This window comes from Ascaphus truei, chromosome 5 (assembly GCF_040206685.1).
Source record: "Ascaphus truei isolate aAscTru1 chromosome 5, aAscTru1.hap1, whole genome shotgun sequence".
Classification (NCBI taxonomy): Eukaryota; Metazoa; Chordata; class Amphibia; order Anura; family Ascaphidae; genus Ascaphus; species Ascaphus truei.
The window spans coordinates 56,467,106-56,483,166 of NC_134487.1; the positions used below are offsets into that span (position 1 = coordinate 56,467,106).

At 44.8% G+C, this 16,061-nt stretch overlaps 1 protein-coding gene across 3 annotated transcripts in view; it reads right to left on the bottom strand.

The window, feature by feature from the left end:
• The window catches only part of HDAC10 (histone deacetylase 10), a 44,459-nt gene extending 29,452 nt beyond the window's left edge, over nt 1-15,007 (bottom strand). The window contains exons 1-8 of one of the 3 annotated variants that reach the window (XM_075599852.1): nt 14,875-14,936; nt 11,498-12,564; nt 9,098-9,164; nt 5,578-5,712; nt 4,733-4,829; nt 4,063-4,160; nt 2,773-2,877; nt 1,240-1,308 (exon numbers count right to left, since the gene is read on the bottom strand). In XM_075599852.1, the coding sequence (XP_075455967.1) occupies nt 1,240-1,308; nt 2,773-2,877; nt 4,063-4,160; nt 4,733-4,829; nt 5,578-5,712; nt 9,098-9,164; nt 11,498-11,858 (932 nt within the window). In that variant the 5' untranslated portion in view covers nt 11,859-12,564; nt 14,875-14,936. Of the gene's footprint in view, nt 1-1,239; nt 1,309-2,772; nt 2,878-4,062; nt 4,161-4,732; nt 4,830-5,577; nt 5,713-9,097; nt 9,165-10,631; nt 10,721-11,497; nt 12,565-14,874 lie in introns of all 3 variants that reach the window. The other 2 variants (XM_075599854.1, XM_075599853.1) reach the window with 2 other exon arrangements.
• Nucleotides 15,008-16,061: the final 1,054 nt, after the last annotated feature.

A 16,061-nucleotide genomic window follows, 5' to 3' on the forward strand; every position in this document is an offset into this window, starting at 1 on the left:
CTAGCTCCTCATATCTCCCCTTCCTCATACCTTCCCCTAGCTCTTCATACCTTCCCCTCCCCCATCCCTCCTCATACCTTCCCCATCCCTCCTTAAACCTTCTCCATACCTCCCCATCCCTCCCCCTCCCCTCCTCATACCTTCCCCTCAGCTCCCCATATCTCCCCCTCCTCATACCTTCCCCTCAGCTCCTCCTATGACACACACAGACAGGAGACACACACACAGACAGGAGACATAGACAGACAGCGCACGCGCACACACACACACACACACTACCTCTCTCTCACTGAGAAGCAGCTCACTCCATCTGGCCCGGTACTAAGCCCTGCCCCCGAGATCCTCTGACCTCCAACCAATCCACTGCTTCTACTCTCTAAGCCCAGCCCCCCCCCCCCCCCCCCCCCCGGCATTCTAATATGAAAAAAATATTACCCGGCTGCCGCATCCTCCTCGGCGCCGCCGCCACCGCTCGCTCCCCCCACGCACCGTCGCCGACCCCCGCGCACCAGGGAGAAAAACCGGGACATTCCCAGGACGGACGGGCAACCGGGACAGCCCAGCAAAAAACCGGGACTGTCCCGGCAAAAACGGGACGAACGGTCACCCTACTTATAGGCATACATTTCCAAGCCTATTCAATTTCTCATGACAAAAAACTTATAGTTCACTTTTTCTGAACTTTTTTGTAAAGCCAAGCGAGATGGGATCTGTAAGCGAGACCCGGTATTTACAGGCTTAGTCCCCACTGATAATTGGTGGGGTCATTTTGAATGTAGTGAGGACGTCAATCAGATAGAAATAAGCGAGTAACTAAGCAGAAACAAACCTTTCACCACTTTCAATCAAATTTATATCCAGCATAGGTTAAGAGTAACCAAACACGCCCTCCTAAACAAGTTAAAAACCCTCTACAACATCCATTAATTCAGTGCCAGTCGTGCCACCTCCGTGACCTCAGACCCTTCAACACTTCCTGATCACATGAGCACTGTTGAGTGATCACGTGATCAGTTTCTGGTTGGGCCGGATGTCAAGGGGCAGACCTTCAGTGTGGTACGCGATTGGGTACAGCCCCATAAAAATGACCAATGACTAATAACGTACAGTGCATGTCATAAGGGCCCCTGGGGTGGCACTTTTCTGGATTTACACAGTATGTCATCAAGGCTCTGAAGGAGTTAATAAATCCAAACAAAAATATGAATAGGGGGGGGGGGAAACAAAATCAATGCAGACCTGGGATCATCCTCAAAGGTGTACTGGGTTCCTTGTCCATGATGCACGTCCCAATCAACAATTAAGATTCTATACAAAGATAACAAAATTGACAGAAATCACAGGTAAGTCATGCAGACCAGCGGTGCGCAAACGCCCTGCGCCCTCCCTACCTGCTCCCTCCTCGGTCGCCCTCCCCCCCACCTCGCGTACCACTGACGTATTCATCATAAAAATGTGTTGACCAAGTTATCTATTTTATCCTGACAGCTTGAAAGGACTTAATGCAAGTACTCTTTTTTTAAATATCCATCCGGAACAGTAACGAAGTTCTCTATAGTTACAGTGATGAAAAGAGCACAGACGTCAGGGGGGTGCACACATAATGGGGTCAAGAGGGCAAGTGGTAGAGGGAGGAGGAGATCGGCAGTGACAAGTCTTTCCCTGTGATAGAGGGGGAGTCAAAGAAGGCAGATGGGAGAGTTGGAAAGAGATGTAGAATGTGAGGCAGATACAGAGGGGATGTCTTGATGAATGGAATCCACCTGTCTCCTGAGGTGAAATTCAGGAAGAAAAACAGGTAACAGGCGGTGGTCTGAGTAGCGAGTCAAAGACAGAAGAGGGGATGTGGTTAGACTAGGAGAAGATAAGGGGAGTCAGAGGAGGGGAAAAAAGCCAGGATTCAAAGTCAGAGAGAAAGGCAGAAGGGGGATGAGTAGGAGGTAGGTGGCGATAAATGATCACCGAGAGGGAGAGGAGAGAAAAGCTGGACAGTGTGAGCCTCAAATGGAGGAAAAGAGAGAGGGATGAATAGGAAGGGTCTGGCACTTTTTTTTTGTTAAGGAACGCTATAATTATATTGTGAAATTTTGTTGAAATTACAAACCTCTCTAATAATGCGTCTGAGACCAGATGCATTGTAAGGAACCCCAACCCTCTCTAATAGCGCCACTGAGATCAGTTGTATTGCAAGGAACTCCCAACCCCCTCTAATAGTGTGCCTGAGAGATCAGATGCATTGTAAGGAACTTCAACCCCCTCTAATAGGACGTCTGAGATCAGATGCATTGTAAATTCTTCTGTATTTGGTACAATTTTCAAATGACCTAAAAATTGCAGGGAACCTTTTAGGGATACCCGGGGGTTCTTAGGAAACCGTGTTTAAAAAAAACCTGCACGAGGACACTGTCACCGGCTATGTCAGATGCAGAAAATGTTTGAGTGCACCACAACCAACATCACAGCATTATGAGATGCCGATGTGGTGGAGTTAAGAATGTCGTATCCGTCGGTAGAGACGGTTGCACCTACGTGTACCAGCGCATTTCACTACTCAAGCGGAAACTAACATTGTAAAACGGGAGCTGCACGCTGTTGCTTCTCTCTACCCTGTCTTTCAGGGTTTCAAGGATAGCACTCTCGGATTAAATGTTGTCCTGAGGCCACACGGTGTGTACCATTGAACTAGCACCTTAATGAATTCCTCCACAAACAAACATTGGCGACCAATTCTCAAACACTTCTGGAAAAATGGACTTTGAACTGCACACTCACCTCTGCACGTTGTACTTCTTCTTCGCGTATTCTGCTGCTACTGCAACATTATTGAAAATGCAGAATCCACTGCTTTGATCGTTATAACTGTGATGCCCTGGGGGCCTGAAAAATAGTACCTGGTTACTGCTAGTGCCTACCCTCAATAACAGTGATACTTTTGTGGTACAAGGTATGAATAGGACTGTGGCTATTCTGAACACATGGCACATAAAGCTTGGCCCCCTGCAGATGCACTTACCAGAACTCCCTCCTACTGTCTCTGTACGTTCTCCCTACCTACCAATTAGACTGTAAGCTCCTCGGAGCAGGGACTCCTCTTCCTTAATGTCTAAAGCACTTATTCCCACGATCTGTTATTTATATTATCTGTTATTTATTGGATTACCACATGTATTACTACTGTGAAGCGCTATGTACATTAATGGCGCTATATAAATAAAGACATACAATACAATACAAATACAAATTGTATATGACCAGTACAAAAAGTGGGGTTTGGAAAGATACTGATGTGTTGTGTGTCTGCAATAGCAATAAGAAATTAAATGAGTTAGGACCTGCTTACTCTTATCTGCTTACCAGATAAATAACATTTAAGTGGGTGGTTTTTGTTTGTTTGTTATAGAGATGTAAGCTGTGAATATATTGGCTTGAGCGCAGGATATCATACTTTTCAGCAACAGTGCCACCTAAACAATATTTGTGCTCCCTCGAACAATGTGAATCCCACACTGCCTTCAAAACGGTGTATAAGAAAATGGTTCATAAAGAACAGGTCGCGGACTGAACAATCCCTACGCCGAATAACATATGCATTAAATGTATTGGTTGTGTTCAATCTAATTTCCAAAAACTGCTCCGATATATATTTAAAAAAAAAATTTTTTTAAGGAGTTTGAAGATTTTCTGGTTAACTTCTGTTCTGCAAATGTAACTCTGGCCTCAAAGAGGTGAAGATCTTATAAGCTACTATCACAGGGGTGGCCAACTCCAGTCCTCAAAGGCTACCAAAAGGACAGGTTTTCAGGATATCCCTGCTTCAGCACAGGTGGCTCAGTCAACGACTGAGCCAGTGATTGAGCCACCTGTGCTGAAGCAGAGATCCTGAAAACCTGACCTGTTGGTGGCCCTTTAGGACTGGAGTTGGCCAGTCCTGTATGATCACGGTGTAGTGTACGGCATATTAGGAGATGGGTTGCCTTACGGAGATATTATAAAAACAATCCCTCGGTATCTTACTGCTTATGGTCCATAGGAGTAAGGATAAAGCCATTCTTTCCTCATTACCTTATGAGTGCCATCCCGTTGCGTACTTCTCCCGACATCACCGCATCGACCAGCTGCAGGGTACCACCGAGGGAGATCTTGGCACAGCGATAGGACTTCTACCCAACAAAACATTGCCTGATATTTAGCAGCTGACAGTCGCTTGAAATCCGCCTCGTTAAGGCCACGTACATAGTAGGCGCTTCGCGACCAAGTGCGTGACGTCACGCGCGTGTACTTGAGATCCGTGTCCTGCAGGGTTGCGCGATGGGGGGGCGTGGTGAGGGCGTGCCCGTGACATTCGCCCTCACTGGCTGAACCACACACGTGACCCGGCCGTAGCGCCGTAAAAACAAATTTGTCTGGTGAAGATTCTGCAGCGCCGTCCCACGTGCGCGCACACTATGGCCCTGCAGGATTGACTATGTATTTTGTTTTCGGCGCGAGCTACACCGCTTGCGCCGTCGTCCCTGCTATGGCTGCAGCCTAATACAGGAGATGGGGCTGTCCACACTATATAAGGTATTAGAGTGCGTTTTGGGGAGTATTTTCTGGGCAGGGCTGCACCAATGTTGACAAAGAAAATTCAAAGACGTTTGAAATTTCTCTTTACAATACTTTAGTAGCAAATGTATATAAATACGCATGTTAATAAAAGTGTACAAAACTAATGTTCTGCTGTATGACATACCGGATGAAAATATACATCATTATACTGCTGTGTAGTTTTTTTAAGTTCCTCTTCATTCATAGTCTGGGTGGTCTTCATTAATTCCACATACTCTGGGCTGAAAGCAAAATCGAGTAGTTACACAGTGACGGCTACATTGTCCAATAAAGCGGCAATCCAAGCGAGCCATCTCTTTACATGGGATTGAAGCAGATCATCTCTGGAGCTAAACCCCCATTCATTTCAGCTTCGGGAACCCCCTTCTTCCGGAGATACTCGCCTCTGCAGGGGTTGCCGGTAGTCGCTCCGGCTCCCTAGCTGGGGTTCCGGTAATGGCTGCTTTTCAAAGCTCCCGTACCCTGCGGGCCAATAAGAAACTGTGACATCATCCAGTGCAGCTTCCAATTGGCCCACATAACGCGACAGCTTTAAACTTGTAGGCGATGCCGGCACCCCTTTCGAAGGTAAGCCTCTCTGGAAGCAGGGTTACCTGGAGCTGAAATGAATGAGGTTTACATGTCATTGTTGAACATTTTCCTGGCAATGTAAGTAAACATGTTCACCTAAAGTTTACACTGAGTTTTACTATACGTGTATCTCTTCTCTCCCGTTCATCAGTTACCATTGTAAATAACAATAATTACAGACTACCGATATCATGTCAAATACGGCTATCACTCTTATCGGTTAGGTCCAGTAGCGATCACATGAACGCGACCGCTCCCTGGATGCCCCTAAAAACGAGCATGTCCCCATCACAAACCTAGGACGCCATGAAGGTCTCAGCAGTGCCAGGGCCCGTGCCGTATCTGGTACATCATTGGGGCACGGCAAGGGTTAAAAACCAGAACAAACAAGAGCCAAACCTGTGTACTAAGGTGATCTCTTCCTCAGACGCCTCTCTGACAGGTAACTGGACACATCTCCTCACAAGGTCATAATGCTGGAGCCTCTCGTAAGAGGCAGACAATCTCTCAGGGACTTCAATAGCACAGGCTGGACTGCAAACAAGTAAAAGATGTGATCACATTTCTCCAAAGTATTTGCCGCTCAAATAGAAAGATAGAGATAGATATAATCAGGGGTCGCTCCCCCTCCATCACCTACTCTCCGGCATCTCTTCCTCTTTATGACCCTGCAGCATCATTTGAAACATTGCAATGTTGCGTGGTCGTGGCAACGCGATGCCATTTGACGCCGGGTTGTCGCCATCAGAAGATGAGGCAGTTACAGAGGGCTCGTGCTCTCCGCCAGCAATCAATTTAAATGTTGTGGGGAAGAATGCGGGGCTCGTTTCAGTGCCCCACTTACAATATTTCGCACCCTCTACCCCAGGGTATTGAAAGTATACGAGTTTGGTCTTCTAATATGCCCAGGAAAACTACACCTCCCATGATGCTCTAAGGGGCACGTACTGATGACTGCAGGGGAGGGTATATAAGGGGCTGTGACTATTTCTAGAACTCTCTCTCCCCGAGTCTGGGATGTGACTCATGAAGACTTAACAGCAATTCCTTTCCAAGGTTCCAGAGCTTCCTTTAAACACTTCAGCATCAGCTTGAGTTTAGAGACTGGATTGCGGTCAGCTGCAGAACCCCTCATGGTTAGAGCAAAGTTGGAAAGAATCCAGCTAGGTCTCCTAGAAGACAGAGTACTGTTCCTGAGTTAGACTCCTGGCAGTATCAGTAGGGACCTAAGCCCCACAGACTGGAATGATCTAATAGAAGGAGCTGGACAGAGGATCGTCCCCGTGTGTTTACATGGAGGAGAGTGACCAGCGAGGGACCGGAGCACGAGTTCATCAGGGGAGTATCCCTGCCATGTTTTATAGATCAGGCATCAGGTTGGTGGCTTAACCACTGAAGACATAGTATTTCCACCCTGACCAAGGACAGGGTATTCACTACCTTTCATCCAGGGTATGGACTTTGTGGGTATGGGAAGAGCAGTGCACTGCAGGGTTTTATCTTTGACAACATTTTGTGGCCCCTTTTCTGGGAGACAATCTATAATCTCTTTACTGAGCTCGGAATACAATTCTAACTTTTGTGATGGTCTAACAAGAAAAGTTGAACTACTGTACTGTATATGTTTATGCTGATTTGTTTAATAGAAGTACTGTATACAATCTGCATAGGGTGTGTCTGGGATTGCTGGCCAGGTTACTATTTCCATGACAACCAAATTCTGGGCTGGCTGCCAACTACAGTACCTTTGAGTTGCAACAAAGTATAACTCCACATACAGCCCTTAAGCCTTTAAACTCTTTTACATTATTATAATTGTCTGCAATTACTGGTGTACTATCCCTGAAAAGGTGATCAGTATCTCAGGGCTATTAGTGACAGCCCTTGTAGCCTCAGTTTTGGGGGTACAAAAACCCTATATAGCTAATTCAACTGCTATTGTAGTTATGGAAAAAAGAAAGATGATCATACAGACGCTCACTGATATTATAAAATGAAGATTCATTAGTTTAAACTTCAAAACGTTTGGAGTTTTTGTGGGACCTCATCACTAATAAAGGCTGGATGTCATCTGAATAAGGAAATAAGAGCCTATTAATCAGAATCCATACAATATATAATTGCATGCACGCCATGCAACAAAAATAGGAATTGTATCCAGTATGTGGTTATTTTCTGAAGTCGGGATGCCGGGAAATTAAAAAAAAAAAAGGGATTACCTCTCAAAAAAAGAATTTAAAATGCTTAAAGTGGCAGTTCCCTCGACCCCCTTTTTATTTTGTTTTTGCATGTATACGAAGCAGGGGGTCTCCAGCTAAAACGCATTCATTTCAGCTGCAGAAACTCCCTGGTCCCCGAGATACTCACTGTATCCCCCTTCAGGGGAAACAAAATGGAGGTTGAAATCCTCCACGTCACGTGGGCCAATAGGAAGCCGTGACATCATCCATTACAGCCTCTTCCTGACGCGGGGGGCTTTAAATCTCCATGAAGTTCCGACGGCACCTTCTCTGATAAGTATCTCAAGAAAACCTTTTAATCACAAGAGAAGGTTAAAACATATTTGTATAGAGGGGCATGGTATATACAGTCCAGGACCAGCCCCTTATAGGCAAACCAACAAAATCTTCCTCAGTCGTAAGGAGATAATGATATTACACCACCTTAATGTGGACTGCTTCGCTCAGATAATCCCCTGTATGTAGCTCCAGAATGGGAGGCCCATATCACCTATGGAATCCCAATATCAATAATTCAATGAACCTGACATGATGTAGGTCATTGAAGCTAAATCTGGAGGGGTGATAAAAATAAAATGACTACTAAACCACGCAAAAAATAATGTGTGGATGTACATATAGTTATGAGATGCGTAGCTGAATGATGTGAGAGCTCTGCAAAGGGCAAGTACAAAGCCCTTTGCAGAGCTCTCACATCATTCAGCTACACATCTCATAACTATATGTACATCCACACATTGTTTTTTGCGTGGTTTAGTAGTCATTTTATTTTTATCACTATTATCTTTTTTGCGTCGTTGTTGTTTTCACCCTGTTCTGGTATTTATTTTACACACCGTATAAGTGGTCTAGGGACATCACACAGATGACCATTCGGCTTTGAGTTAATCACCCCTCCAGATTTAGCTTCAATGACCTACATCATGTCAGGTTCATTGAATTATTGATATTGGGATTTCCATAGGTGATATGGGCCTCCCATTCTGGAGCTACATACAGGGGATTATCTGAGCGAAGCAGTCCACATTAAGGTGGTGTAATATCATTATCTCCTTACGACTGAGGAAGATTTTGTTGGTTTGCCTATAAGGTGCTGGTCCTGGACTGTATATACCATGCCCCTCTATACAAATATGTTTTAACCTTCTCTTGTGATTAAAAGGTTTTTAAATATATACTCAATATTACAAATTACTGGCCTTTCTGAGTGCATTCAGGGAGGAATCTTTTTTCTGTTTGTTTACATATACCCTATCCTCTTTTGCACCAGTATTTGGCACGATTCATTAGTTACTATTGTTTTCATTCTCGCTGATGCGGGAGCATCCCCCATCCCCTCCCTTCCCCTCCTCCCACTCCTGGATTTATAAGTATCTCAAGAACCAGGTGGTTCCAGGAGCTGTACTTAACCCGGTTCAGTTCTGGGGACCCCCTGCTTCCTATACAGGTAAAATAAAATGTGGGGGTGGCACAGGGAAATGATTGTATTTGATTACATGACAAGCAAATTCCCCAAAAATAAGTGTGTATACAAATAGGAGGTATAATAATACCCACGTGGAAATAGTAGAAAGCGGCCATTGTTCACATGTGTAGCTCTCAATTCATATGCACTAAATTATCTCTTTCACACGCATGTACTGTTCATATCATGGGCATTGGCTCTTCAATGTACTTACTCATCCCAGAGCAGCTTGTAACTCATCATTTCTTCATCATAAACCAATGCTGTTCCAGAAGCCATTGCTGAAAAACAAGAATCTATTAGAAGCGGTTTGTCTGTTTAATAATATTCTTTTCACTTATGGTGTAGTAAGGAGAAGGACGGTCAAAAGAATTGCAGGTTTACCATGGGGAAGTACAGTGCTGTCTGGGCTCTTGATGTTTACATTAATGGAGTATTTGAACAGCTCTGTACATGGACTGGCACTAAATTGGTTCATTAAAAAGGTCATTACAATTTGCAACAAATCTACAAGTTTGAGAGACCAATAGGACTAACAAAACAACTGGAACCACACTGAAGAGACATTATAATCAACTAAAGACAATAATACTCCAAGAAGTTGACAGGTCAATTTAAGTAATACGTCACAGAATAGATTCAGTCAATCAGAACATTTGACTGACCTGTATAACACATTCTACACACCACCTAGCAAAACAATATTGCAAGTGTTAGGCATACAATGAGATATGCTGAAAACTAATTAAGGCCTCGTTCAGGGTGCTGGCTTCGGAGGGAGGGCGTGCTGCCGTGCGACCTGCCGTGGGACACAATGTATTCAAATTGAATACTGGTTGTGAGGGTAGCAGCTGCCCTGTCTTTGAAGTACGGAGTTGACGCTGGCTACAGTTTCAATAAACAAACCAAGTCGTTTTTTGAAGCTGCAGCAGCGTCACTGGGACCTCGGCAGCAATGAAATCATTCTTGAGAATGATTTCAAGACTGCAACTTGGATCCCTAACCTCAGATCTGTAGCCCCGCCCCCTCCCCGCCTCCTCAACTCCTGAAAAAGTCTGCTGGGGAGGAGGAACACACATCGCCCAGCAGACTGCCGCCCGCCCTCGCGAACGCCCGCCCTCCAACTCCTGCCTCTGGCACCCTGAACGAGGCCTAACCCTGTATCTTGGAGAAGGGTTAGGCATTCAATGAGTTACTCAGGGAACAGATTGACACTGAATGTTGGAGAAAAGCCTACTCCCCAACTACACAAAATCATCCCTGTGTTAGCACAGAGACACACACACACACAGACGCACGCACACTCTGACACACACACACCCCAGTGATGCGCCGAACACCGCCCCTGAATGATGTGCCTATCCCCCCTCCCCCCTGTGAGCTGCCCGAGCACCCCCCCCCCATGTCCCCGTACCTCCTCCGGGGGGCTGGCTGCAGCAGGACACACGGCCCGCAGCTCTGCGGGAGGGGGGTAAACTCAGACAGAGTCCCCCGAGTCCGCAGCTCCGCCAGGGTGGTGGTGGGGGGGGCAGGATACGACATGTACACCACACTCAGAAAGACACACACACACACACTGACTGACTGACACAAGGAATTCAGTTACTATAAATATAGACGTGCAAATAGCTAAAACACACGGTCAAACTTCTTTGTGTTGGAACTGAAATTGTGTTTTGATTTTTAATTAAAAACATCACCATCACAAATACAATTTCTGTGACAAAAGACAAAGAAGTTTCACTTACTATACGCGTGCACAGCACACACAGCTTTTTTAAATACAAGTCATCTTCTCTGGCATATACACACGTCTTGTAGTTCTTCAATTGGAGGGCTGGGAACACCAGTTGTGTTGACAAATTAAAAATAAATAAATTATACACACATTATATATATATAGATAGATATATATATGTATATATATCTATCTATATATATATATATATATATATATATATATATATAAAATCAAAAAATAAATAGATGATACCGTTCTGTGGCTAACGAAATGCTTTTATTTGTGCGAGCTTTCGAGATACACTGATCTCTTCTTCCGGCGATGTTACAATGAATGAAGCAAGCAAAAGGTATACTTAAAACAGTGTCTCTTGGAATGTTATCTGTGATAGTCCTTCCCCCGGTGTGGATGTGTTTTATGTCTAGAGGTGTCAAAAGGTTCCTGAAAGCAAGTGATGTAATAGTGTGTGTTTGTGTATCTGTGTGAATATAAATGAATGGAGAGCCCACAGTATATACAGTGCTTTACAAAAGGTGTGTGTGGAGTGGGAGTGGATATAAATGGTGTGGGTAGGTGTGGAAATGTGAGAGATTGTAGCACAACTAAAAGTGTGTGTGGATGCTATGTGGTCCCTATTGGTGTATAGGGATGGAAAAACAAGGAGTATTAGTATGTGTAAGAGACAGCTGTGTGTGCATACATATAGCACAGTATGTACAGACATGGCCCTTAGCGCTCATGGGAAGAGAGTTCACTTGTGTCAGTAATGACTCATAAAATTTCGATCTCTGTTTAGGCTACTGCTAAGTGTCCCGAACAGTTGCATAAATTTGTATTCATGCAACCGTCTCCCTTTCGGTGTTTTAAGATTACCTCTGAGTATGGCAACCCTCAGATCGTTCATCTTATGGCCAGAGTCAGAGAAATGTTCGCCGACAGGACTGTCTCTTGTTCCGCGCGTGATGCTGTGGCGATGCAAGTTCATTCTCTTATTTAGCCCCTGCCCTGTCTCACCTATGTAGTAGCAGCCCCCTGGGCATTTCATGCACATGATGAGGTACACGACATTGCTGGAGGAACAGGTGAATCTTCCTCTGATTTTGTATTCCCGATTCCTGTGTGGTATTTGTATTGTGTCCGCTGTGTAGAGCATTGCGCAGGTTTTGCATCTTGGGTCCTGGCATGGTTTCGTTCCGCATTCAGTTGTACTGCTGAATACTTTACTCCTCACCATAATATTCTTGAGATTATGGGGTTGTCTGTATGATAATAAGGGTGCTTCAGGGAAGAGCTGTTGCAGTCTTGTATCTTCCTGGAGGATGGGTTGTAGTTTCCTGGCGATCTTGCGTAGGGCTCCTAGGTGTGGGTTATATGTGACCACCAAAAGGTACCCTGTCGCTTGTCTCCTTCTGTTTGTATTCAAGGAGATCACTTCTAGGTATTCTGGTGGCTTTGTGAATTTGCTGGTCTACAATTCTGTGGTTATATCCACGGTTTATAAAATCTGATCTCAAGGCTTTAATCCGCTGGTCTCTGTCTGCTGTGTCGTAGCATATCCGGTTGTATCGTATGGCTTGACTGTAGATGGTTGCATGTTTGATGTGTGTCGGGTGGAAGCTGTTGTCCCTCAAATAGCTGGCTCTGTCTGTAGGTTTGCGGTATACAGAAGACTGTAGTTGGTTGTTCTTTATAGTAATGGTGGTGTCTAGGAAATGTACTTTATCCGGGGAATGGGTGAGTTTGAGGTTGATGGTCGGGTGGAACGTATTGAAGTTGTCATAGAACTGTAGGAGGTCCTGTTCGCCAGAGGTCCAAATCAGGAGGATGTCATCGATGTAGCGAAGGTATGTAAGGGGTTTCAAGTGACAGGTGGAAAGAAAGTCATTTTCCAGTTTTGCCATAAGATGAACGATCTGAGAGTTGCCATACTCAAAGGTAATCTTAAAACACCGAAAGAGAGACGGTTGCATGAATACAAATTTATGCAACTGTTCGGGACACTTAGCGGTGGCCTAAACAGAGATCGAAATTTTATGAGTCATTACTGACACAAGTGAACTCTCTTCCCATGAGCGCTAAAGGCCATGTCTGTACATACTGTGCTATATGTATGCACACACAGCTGTCTGTGATCTCCTTGAATACAAACAGAAGGAGACAAGCGACAGGGTACCTTTTGGTGGTCACATATAACCCACACCTAGGAGCCCTACGCAAGATCGCCAGGAAACTACAACCCATCCTCCAGGAAGATACAAGACTGCAACAGCTCTTCCCTGAAGCACCCTTATTATCATACAGACAACCCCATAATCTCAAGAATATTATGGTGAGGAGTAAAGTATTCAGCAGTACAACTGAATGCGGAACGAAACCATGCCAGGACCCAAGATGCAAAACCTGCGCAATGCTCTACACAGCGGACACAATACAAATACCACACAGGAATCGGGAATACAAAATCAGAGGAAGATTCACCTGTTCCTCCAGCAATGTCGTGTACCTCATCATGTGCATGAAATGCCCAGGGGGCTGCTACTACATAGGTGAGACAGGGCAGGGGCTAAATAAGAGAATGAACTTGCATCGCCACAGCATCACGCGCGGAACAAGAGACAGTCCTGTCGGCGAACATTTCTCTGACTCTGGCCATAAGATGAACGATCTGAGGGTTGCCATACTCAGAGGTAATCTTAAAACACCGAAAGGGAGACGGTTGCATGAATACAAATTTATGCAACTGTTCGGGACACTTAGCAGTAGCCTAAACAGAGATCGAAATTTTATGAGTCATTACTGACACAAGTGAACTCTCTTCCCATGAGCGCTAAGGGCCATGTCTGTACATACTGTGCTATATGTATGCACACACAGCTGTCTCTTACACATACTAATACTCCTTGTTTTTCCATCCCTATACACCAATAGGGACCACATAGCATCCACACACACTTTTAGTTGTGCTACAATCTCTCACATTTCCACACCTACCCAAACCATTTATATCCACTCCCACTCCACACACACCTTTTGTAAAGCACTGTATATACTGTGGGCTCTCCATTCATTTATATTCACACAGACACACACACACACACACACACACACTCTTACATCACTTGCTTTCAGGAACCTTTTGACACCTCTAGCCATAAAACACATCCAACCGGGGGAAGGACAAGCACAGATAACATTCCAAGAGACACTGTTTTTAAGTATACCTTTTGCTTGCTTCATTCATTGTAACATCGCCGGAAGAAGAGATCAGTGTATCTCGAAAGCTCGCACAAATAAAAGCATTTCGTTAGCCACAGAACGGTATCATCTATTCATTTTTTGATTATTGAAGCTCGGCTAACACGGAACTGATACCTCTACATGTATATATGTTTTCTGGGTATGCACCTTAACCCTGGCTGTGCTCAAAGCTGTGACCATGCAGCAAGCTTAAGCCTATAGGGAACCATGTTAAAATGTTTTTTGAAGCAAAAAGTGGCACTGTGTGCTCATTTGCATGTCATTTCCCAGAATCCCTTGCTGCAGTGGAATTGCTGTGTGCTGGGTGATAATGGGGAAAGGCGGGGTTGCAGACCTGCCTAAGACATGCAGATGAGCATGCAGATGAGCATACAGTTGTATTTACATTGGTGTGTGTGTGTGTGTGTGTGTGTATATATGTATATATGTGTGTGTGTGTGTGTGTGTATATGTGTGTGTGTGTGTGTATATGTGTGTGTGTGTGTGTGTGTATATATATATATATATATATATATATACACACACACACACACATATATACACACACACACACTAAGCTATTGTGGTGTAAAATTAAGTGCATTGAATAAAATAAATATATAAAAATAAACAATTAACTAAGATAAGTGCTCTTTGCAATGCCATCATAGCCCTGACAATATCAGTTAATAAATAGCCTCAGCATCATCATGGGGCGATTTATAAACATCCAAATACACTTTTGTAATAAGTTTCCAATAACCTTTTTAATACACCTATAATACGTGCACAGCATGGGCCCTAACGCAGGGAAAGGGTTAAAAAGCACAGCAACGCTAGTGCGCAATAAGTGGCACCTTCCTGAAGTCAGAACACGTCACTTATAGTGCGGTTTGGGCTACAAATAACAAGTATTTGGGGGCTCTTAGCTGGTGGCTGCAAACCGCTCTGGCAGCGAAAGCGTTAACAAGAAGAGGTGCGAGACCTGTGACATCACCACTTCCTTTACTTACTGTGCATCAAGACCTGGCCGGACCACGGCTCTGTGACGTTACAATAGGAAGGAACCCAGGCTGGTCACTGCCTTCGCCACGCCCACAAAACGTCACCACGCTTACATTCTCTTTCCAGACTTCCAAAAGCCAGAACGTCACCGCGCATTGCATGATGGGATACGCGCTCCTGTTCAAAAGCCGGTGAGCGGGAAGCCATGTGAAAAGGGGTATACATGCACAGGGAAGCGGAGATGGAAGCATGCGCAACCATGTTGGATTTGGGTAAAAAAAAAAAAAATCAATACCTGAGGGGTGGGAACAAAAATAAATCGTACAAAAGAGAAAATAGATACACATATTTCCAGCATTTGCTTGATGAACTTGTTTAAATATTAATAATGATTCAATTACCAGGATCAACTGCAGAGGAGACACACATGTATGTACCAGGGAACCAGACAGAGTACATAACAGGGAACACGTTCTGCCTGCTAATATTACAACTGGATTGATTTGATAATAAATCATGATCTCCCAGCTGGTGCAAATAAAGTATGACTTGTTATTAAAAAAAAAAAAAAAAACCTGTGTGCTGTGCACGCGTATAGTAAGTGAAACTTCTTTGTCTTTTGTCACAGAAATTGTATTTGTGATGGTGATGTTTTTAATTAAAAATCAAAACACAATTTCAGTTCCAACACAAAGAAGTTTGACTGCGTGTTTTAGCTATTTGCACGTCTATATTTATAGTAACTGAATTGTGTGTGTGTCGTATCCTGCCCCCTCTCCCCGGCGGAGCTGCGGACACGGGGGACTCTGAGTCCCCCTCCCCCCCCCCCCCGGCGGAGCTGCGGGCCGTGTGTCCTGCTGCAGCCTGCCCCCCGGCAGAGGTATGGGGACATGGGGGGAAGGGGGCACATCATTCAGGGGCGGTGTTCGGCGCATCACTGGGGTGTGTATGTGCGTCAGTGTGTGTATATGTGTGTCAGTGTGTGTGTATCTGTGTGTGGTGTGTATGTCTCTCTGTCTGTGTCCTGCCCCCTCTCTCCTGACTCACCCCACCTCCGGCGGAGCTGCGGACCTGGGGGGCTCTGTCTGAGTCTCCTGAGCAGCCCCCCCCAGTCAGGGTGTGTGTCTGTGTGTGAGAATATGTGTGTGAAACTGTATGTCTGTGTGTGTGAAAGTGTATGTCTGTGTGTTTGTGA